A 7,959-nucleotide genomic window follows, 5' to 3' on the forward strand; every position below is an offset into this window, starting at 1 on the left:
GGCGCGGGATCGGGCAGTGTTTCGTTCTGCTGTGCATGGGGTCGCTATGAGTCGGAAACGACTCGACGGCACTTAACAACAACAACAACAACAAGCCCATTCCAGCACAACTAATGATAATACTTGTCAGGAGCATAACACATTCTATGGAAATGATCTGTTTGCCTGTCAGGCTTCTCTCACCATCTTTGCCCTAAAGCAGGCTATCAATTCCTTAATCTGGAAAAGAACAGTTTGCTCATTTGCCTTATGTGTAGCACTTACCACAATGCATGGCCGCTAGAAGGTGATTTTTTTAAATGTTTTTTAACTGAACTGAGAGAGTGGGTGTTGTTGGATGTCCCTGGGACCACTCTCAGGTTCAATGACTTGCTACAAGATCTCAAGAACTCAGAAAAGCTGTTATAATTACAGTTTACTACAGTGAAGGATACAGATTACAATCAGCAAAGGGAAAAGGTCCATAGGGCAAAATCCAGGAGGAATTACAAGCTTCCAGTTGTCCTTTCCCAGTGGACTTGTATGGACAGCTCTTAATGCTCCCAGCAACAATTGTGACAACACAGAAGGAGTACTGCCAACCAGAGAAGCTCACCTGAGCCTTGGTGTCCAGGGTTTTTGTTGACAGTTGGTCACTTAGACCATGTGGCCCAATGCTCCCACCATATATCACATGGTTAGTGTTTTCGTTATGTAGTGCCGCTCTGACAAGAATATACCACTAAAGGGATGGCTTGAGCAAACAGGAGTTTATTCTCTGACAGTCTGGAGGCTGTAAATCTGAGTTCAAAGTGCCAGCCAATAGAGGTTGGGTGAAAGCACCTCAACTTTGGGCTTCAGCTCTGCCTCTTGCTCCCAGCCCACTGAAGCTAGAGGCTTTTCTTCACTCAGACAGCTGCTGGCTGCTGAAGCTGACAAGCCCAAGGTTGACAAGTAAAAAGGCACAGTCCCAATGTCACCAAACCATATGGCAGGCCCTTAATTCAAGTCCATTATAAGTCCCAAGGTTGGCAGAGCATGGCAGGCTGCTGAACAACAATGGCTACATGCAGGGTCCAAGTGTGCCATAAGCTAGAGAGCACTCCCCAAGGCTTCTCCTTCTATACAGGAAGCAGACCACATCCCTAAAGCAGCAACTTAGCTGCTCCCAATAGATTCCACCATGGAGCTGATTACCAGTCTCATCATGGGGAATACTACATCCAGCTGCCCATCCACGCAACCAGACCCAGCCAAGCTGACACATAAACTTAACCACCACAGTTAGCATAAACTATCTGCTATGGTCCAAGACCTCAGATAAACAAAGACACTCTTATCCTACAGGCTATTCCAAGGGCTTAAATGTTATCTCCCAAGAGTCACTTAGGAGCCAGTCCTTTCTTTGGAATGTGCAGGCTTTGGACAACTTAGACCTGCTGTGTTAATCATTTGGTGCAAAGTGGGCTTAATAAAGGAAAGGGAAACAATGAGTTTTAGGAGGAAGTTGGTCAATGGGATCAAATGCTCAGAACAATAGGATAAAAATGGCAAAGAGTCTATCAAATTTGACCATCAGGAGGTAGCTGGTGACCTCTGAAGGAGTTGTCTCTTTAGAGAAGAAGGGGCAAAAACCACTCTATGGTAACAGAGTGAGGAGAAGGGAAGGGAGCAGAGCTGTGGAGGCAACCACTGTGGACCCTTGTGAAAAGTTGGGTCAAGGTGGGATGGGAGAAGATAGGGTGAACAGTAGAAGGAGATGTGAAAAGCTGAGTACGAGGTAATGACAAGCTGGAAGAACATTTAGCATATCACTGAGTTGGGATTCCATTTATATTTTGCTTGATGTGATTTCTAGGTATTGGGTGACAGACCAGAAAGCCTAGTCCCTAGTGTCAGATGTTAGTCACATTTTTTCATTTACTTGTCATACTTTCATCAAAGAAGAACATCATAACGCATGGCTCTAAATAAAAGTCTAAGTTGGGCCTAGTTAATGAAATGCCTAACCATTCTTTCCCTCTGTGGTAAAAGTAGCCAGTGGTAGCTTAGCACTGATATACACACATTAATTCTAGGATATGCCCACTGCAATGCATTGGAATCAATACAAATGCAATCCACATGTTTACACTGTTGTGTTTGTAGCATGGTTTGGGGACCACGGCACTGAGCCATGTTATATATGGATAACATGTTCTCTTGGAGTATTGAAATATGCCTCTGCATAACATTCAAAATTACCTCCATGTTGACTGAATTTATGGGTTTGGAAATATTTTACAGAACATGGTAGCTTGGTGGTAGTGTCAGTGGAGTATGTGCCATCAAAACAGTGCTTTTAAAAATATACATTTTTGAAAACACATGCCCAGACCTCCTGGCCAACAATCACACTATAACACAAGACAGCTATCTTAGCAGGAATCCCCAGAGGTCTGATGCAAATCCATATGTCCCAAGCTTTTCCAATACTTGGGGAGATGCTGATCAGGATGTTGGATGGTGGGGATGCTGAATAATCCAGACTAAAGCACATCGTCCAATTTTTCAATGTAATGGCGACCGTGAGAATTTGTGGCAGATATGAATCATACTCCATAAACTCAGGCTTACAAGATAAGTCATATTTCTTTCTCTAAATCAAATGACATCTGAATCCAAAGCCCCATTCTAATAGGCTGGGGGAAGTTGATTGTCAGCTATTTGGCCACCCAGAGTTGTGAGGAGGAGCCCTCCCTCCAAGGCAGCCTGAGCTTCTGGAAAGCTAGAAGTGGTACAGTTATTAAGAATGGTGCAGGGCACCTTCACCTCATCATAGCAGTCACTGATACCCACATTGTCTACACCTATGAAAAGTCACTCGTCTCTTCAACTTCCATGCGAGGCTAAGATGCAGAAACCATTACTAAGGCTGGAGTCTCGCTAGCAACAATCAGCCTCAAAGCAGCCATTGCCCTTCTCGGCAGGGCTCTGTCAGGGGGAGCAGCGGTGCAGCTGCTTAGTCCGGGAGAATCTCACTTCTCCCCTCCTCCCTGCTTCTGCTTCTATCCCTCAGATGCCCTTCTCTCCACATTCTACTGGGACAGCCCCTCAAGGAGGGTAAACTTGAAGGGAACAAATATCAGAAAGGGGATTGCCATCCAGAGAACTTGGTTTCCGTTTGTTATAGTCCCAAATTTACATGATAAAGGGAAACATCAAATTTTTTTTTGTACCAGGACTGGAAAAAATACAATGAAAAACAAGCACAAATTAATGTCTCAATGAACTATCCTTCCACATCATTTTAGTTACCCTTGGAGTATTATTCACATGTTTTAATGATAGAGACGTTGCCATATCCCAAGAGCTAGAACTACCCATGCTTAGTCCTCACTATCCCTCCTATTGCAGCTACTGTGAACGGGCTACTTTTTAGCTCACCATTACATTTTTTAATTCCCCAAAGTAACATCTTCTGAAAGCAGTCTCCTCCTAAAAAGAGACCAGAGGAAGAAGAAATACCCAGTTGCATTATCACTCACTGCTCAGTGATAGCTCCTCTCCAACAGTTCTCCCCAAAAGAAAAAAATGACAACAGGAAGCTTAAAAGCAAAATATACCATCCTGCGGAGTCAGTAGTCACAGGCTTTCTTCATAGTCATGTGTCCCTCTGAGGTTCTTCCTCTTCCCTTTGGTTGTTAGTTGCCATTGAGTCAACTGTGATTCATGGTGACCTTATGTATAATAGAACGCTGCCTGGGCCTACACCATCTTCGTGATTTTAGGTATGTTTGAGTCTACAGCTGTTGTGTAGTGCCATCCACCCTTGGGGGCTCATCTTCCAGCACTATATTGGACAATGTTCTGAAAGGATGCACAGGGCTCTCATTGCCTAATTTTCAAAAGTAGATCACCAGGCCTTTCTTCCTAGTCTGAATTGGTCTGGAAGCTCCACTGAAACCTATCCACCATAGGTAACCTGCTGGTATTTGAAATACAGTTGACCCTTGAACATTGGGTTTGAACTGCACAAGTCCACTTGTATGTGATTTTTTTCCAAGATACGGATCTTGGAGAATATCAGGAGCTGATAGGCACCACACCAAAGGAAGGAACAGAAGACAACTTGATGGAGATGAGTGCCAGGCAGTGAGGAGGAAGACAGAGAAGAAGCAGTGCCAGAAAACAAACTGACATCAGACAATCTGGCAGAAGGGTTCCCATTAGTCAAGATTGCTTTTGACTTCTTTCACAACATGGACCCTTCTATGATATGGGCAGGAGCTCTGGTGGTGTGGTGCCTAAGGCATTTGACTGCTAACCAGAAGGCTGGCAGTTCAAATCCACCAAACAATCCTTGGAAGGAAGACTGGATAATCTATTTCCATGGAGATACAGCCTCAGAAACCCAAGGAGGGGTCACTATGAGTCGGAACCGACTTGACGACGCTTAGCATTTAGCATGACACGGGCACTGAAACTAAAGCAAATGGTGGAAGAAGGATTGGTACCATACAGAAACATTTTTAGAGAAATGAAAAAGCAAAAAGGTCTGACAGAAATTACAATGTATTTTTGTAAGTTACACTGAGTGTCCCTGCCTCTCTTGCCTCCTCTTCCACCTCCTCCACCTCTGCCACCTCTGCCACCCTGAGACAGACCAACCCCTCCTCTGCCTCTGCCTCCCCCTCCTCAGCCTACTCAATGTGAAGAATAGTAATCATCATGCCATATAGTTAATAAACTTCCCTGGGGTGTGTGTGTGTGGTGTGTATGTCTTTGTGTGAAAATCTAAAATCTGTACGGCAAGCACTGTGTTATTCAACTGTTTATGTTTTCCATAAGGCTTCCTTCTGGTCAACAATAGGCCATTAGTAGTTAAACTTTTGGGGAGTCAAATGTTATACACAGATTTGTATAACTGTGTGAGGGGTCGGTGCCCCTAACCCTGGTGTTGTTCAAGGGTCAACTGTACCAGTGGTATAGCTTCCAGCATCACAGCAACACACAAGCCCCCACAGTACAACAAAGTAACAGATAGCGGTGGCTTCCCTTTGGAAAGCCAGAGAAAGCTGGATACAGCAATGACAGCAAGCCTGAGGGGGCTTCAACTCTGTGGCCTTGAACACTAATCTGTGACTATTTATGAAGCAAAAAAGATGCTTTGAGGGATGGCAAATGGTTGCATGACGGCATTGTTAGAAGCATGATTCTTAACAGATCTTTCTTTAAAATGCCAATTTGCCATATGTTTGATTTTATAAAAAAAGTTTTGAAAAGACAAAATGAAATGACTACATTGAGAAAAAGTAACAATTCATAGTCATACCACAGTAACATGTGTGTTTCATAGTTTGGTTTTCACTTTCCATATGAATACATCATTTAATCTATTTATAACCACAGTATGCATATGCTATTGTTGAATTCCACTTTAATGGACATTTTATACAAGAATAATAACATGTTCCAAATTAAATACTCTTTTCTCTCTAGCATTTTTGCTCCAGGATGTCTTAATGTGTTAGCGTTCTCTAGAGAAACAGAACAATAAGACAGATATTAGAGGGAGAGAGAGAGAGAGAGAGAATGAGATTTTAAGGGGCTGTCTCATGGAATTGTGGGGGCTGGCAAATCCAAAATCTGTAGGTCAGGTGCCAGGCTGGAGATTTCTACCATCTACAGTGCTCTTGAGATTCCTTTAGGGGTTTCAATGGTCGTGTTTCTTGGAGCGTTACTCCCTCAGTTTGAACAGCTGGCACCCTGAAGGCATCATTTTACTGTGCATATGTTCAATGTAGACACATCTACCTATGCAATAGAAGGGAACCTAGGTGCCACACACAGTTGCGATTGGCTACTAACCTAAGATTGAAGTTGTGCCAGATTTCATTTTACCTAGATCCACAATCAACATCTATGGAAGCCAGCAGTCAAGAAATCAGATGTCATATTGCAGTGAGCAAATCTGCTGCAAAAGGCTTTTTTAAAGCGTTACGGAGCAAAGATGTCACTTTGAAGACTAAGGTGTGCCTAACTCAAGCCATGGTATTTTCAATCGCCTCATATGCATGTGAAAGCTGGACAATGAATAAGGAGACCAAAGAGCTGATGCCTTTAAATTGAAGAAGTGCATGGCCAGACTTCATCTCACTTACTTTGGTCATGTTGTCAGAAGGGTCTATTCCCTGGAGAAGGATATTATTAAGTGGAGGGTCAACGAAGAAGGGGAAGACCTTCAGTGAGATGGACTGGCACGGAGGCTGCAACGACGGGCTCAAACAGCAAGGACTGTGAGGCTGGCACAGGACCGGGCAGTGTTTCGTTCTGTTGTACATAGGGTCGCTATGAGTCGGAGCTGACTCGACAGCACCTAATAACAGCACTAACCTATTGGTTGGCAGTTCAAACCCACCCAGCAGCAACATGGAAGAAAGGGCTGGCAATCTGCTTCTGTAAAGATTACAGCCAAGAAAACCCCACAGAGCAGCTCTACTCTGTAGTCTGTGGTGCTGCCAGCAGTTGGGGGCCAATGCAACGGCAGCTACCAACAACGGGTGACAGGAGTACATGAGTTTGTCCTCTCGAATAGCTATAGATAGCCCATGATAATATTTTAAATATTTCAAAGTAATTTCTTTTTTTAAAATTTTCTTTCCATATTAGATCATTTTTGAAGCAGAACGTGGCAAGGGCAAAACTGGCGAAATTGCAGTGGATGGTGTCTTACTGGTGTCAGGCTTATGTCCAGATGGCCTTGTATCTGTGGATGGTTGAATGTTACTGATACTCTTTATATTTTTTTCTGTTTGCTTTTGTATGTCAGTTCTCTGTTTTTTGATATTGCTTCATAGACCACCACCCCCATTTTAGAAATACAAGCCCCCAAATGGAAACACACCAAGAGAAATACCATTGTAAGATGCCTTTCTTGTATAAAATGTGCCAGTATTGGCTGTAAATATAGTGCTACTGTGTCTTGTCACTCATTTCTGGATTTACAAAATGTGGACGTGGCAGCTGAGCTCCTCCTCCGCCTCCCAATATGTCTGATTTATCTACATGAGCTGATGACCTTCTCTATGCAACATTTTTAGAATTACCAAAAAAAAAAAAAAAAAAACACAAAGAAATGTTTAACTATTTGACTTTTATGGCTCTCCTTGGAAAGTACATCACAGATAAGCTTTTACCTAAACGGCTTAACCTGTTCTTTCATCACCGAGTTTGTATATTTAAATTCTTTGTAATAATAATATCCAAATAATCATCGTGTGTTGTGGTTTAAATTTTTCTCAGTAAGAAAATCTGTTGTTTATTTAGTGTTAAATTGTGTATGATTATTTGCTTTGCTGGAAAATGTGTTTTTTGTTCTTTTATGTATGGACATACTTTATATTCTTTGAAAAACATTATTTGCTATTATGGGAAAACATGACAGATTAATTATGCCTTACAACTGCACTGCACATGAGCCTAAGTTGTTGAAGGCCTCACAGAACCACCTGAAACTAAGTTAGCAGGGACCAACCCAAAGCAAACAGCTGTCATAGAGGCAATTCTGCTCACGGTGACCCCACGTGTGTCAGAGTAGAACAGTGCTCCAGAGTGCTCAATGGCTGATTTTTCAGCAATAAGTCACCAGGCTTGTTTTCTGACATTCCTCTCAGTGGACTCGAGCTGCCAACCTTTGGGTTAGCCTCTGAGCACTTCACCATTTGTACCACCCAGGAACAAATGAGCAGGTAGCAGGGCTAGAAACAAACAAACAAAAAACCCCACAATTCCTTCTTTTCTATTTCTCTTTTCTTCCAAATTCAAAAACAACTGTGTGTGGTAGTGAATCCTGAGTAGACTCCCTGAGGACACCATTGTACTCTGTTTTATGAGTATGGGTCAGAAACAAGCAGGAGACCCTCTTCAACAGAAACTTCCCCAGACACTTGCTCACTGCCACCTAAACAAAGAGAGAAGGTGGCCCACTTGCTAATCTTG

At 42.9% G+C, this 7,959-nt stretch overlaps 1 protein-coding gene across 1 annotated transcript in view; it reads left to right on the forward strand.

The window, feature by feature from the left end:
• Positions 1 to 6,741, forward strand: part of EGFL6 (EGF like domain multiple 6) — a 106,802-nt gene extending 100,061 nt beyond the window's left edge. Inside the window, exons 11-12 of the mRNA XM_007952839.1 lie at positions 3,038 to 3,081; positions 6,631 to 6,741. Coding sequence (XP_007951030.1) covers positions 3,038 to 3,081; positions 6,631 to 6,741 — 155 coding nt within the window. The remainder of the gene's footprint in view (positions 1 to 3,037; positions 3,082 to 6,630) is intronic.
• The last annotated feature ends 1,218 nt before the right edge of the window (positions 6,742 to 7,959 follow it).

The sequence above is a fragment of the Orycteropus afer genome, unplaced genomic scaffold, assembly GCF_000298275.1.
Source record: "Orycteropus afer afer isolate SDZICR_OR568_19922 unplaced genomic scaffold, OryAfe1.0 scaffold00360, whole genome shotgun sequence".
NCBI classification, from domain to species: domain Eukaryota; kingdom Metazoa; phylum Chordata; class Mammalia; order Tubulidentata; family Orycteropodidae; genus Orycteropus; species Orycteropus afer.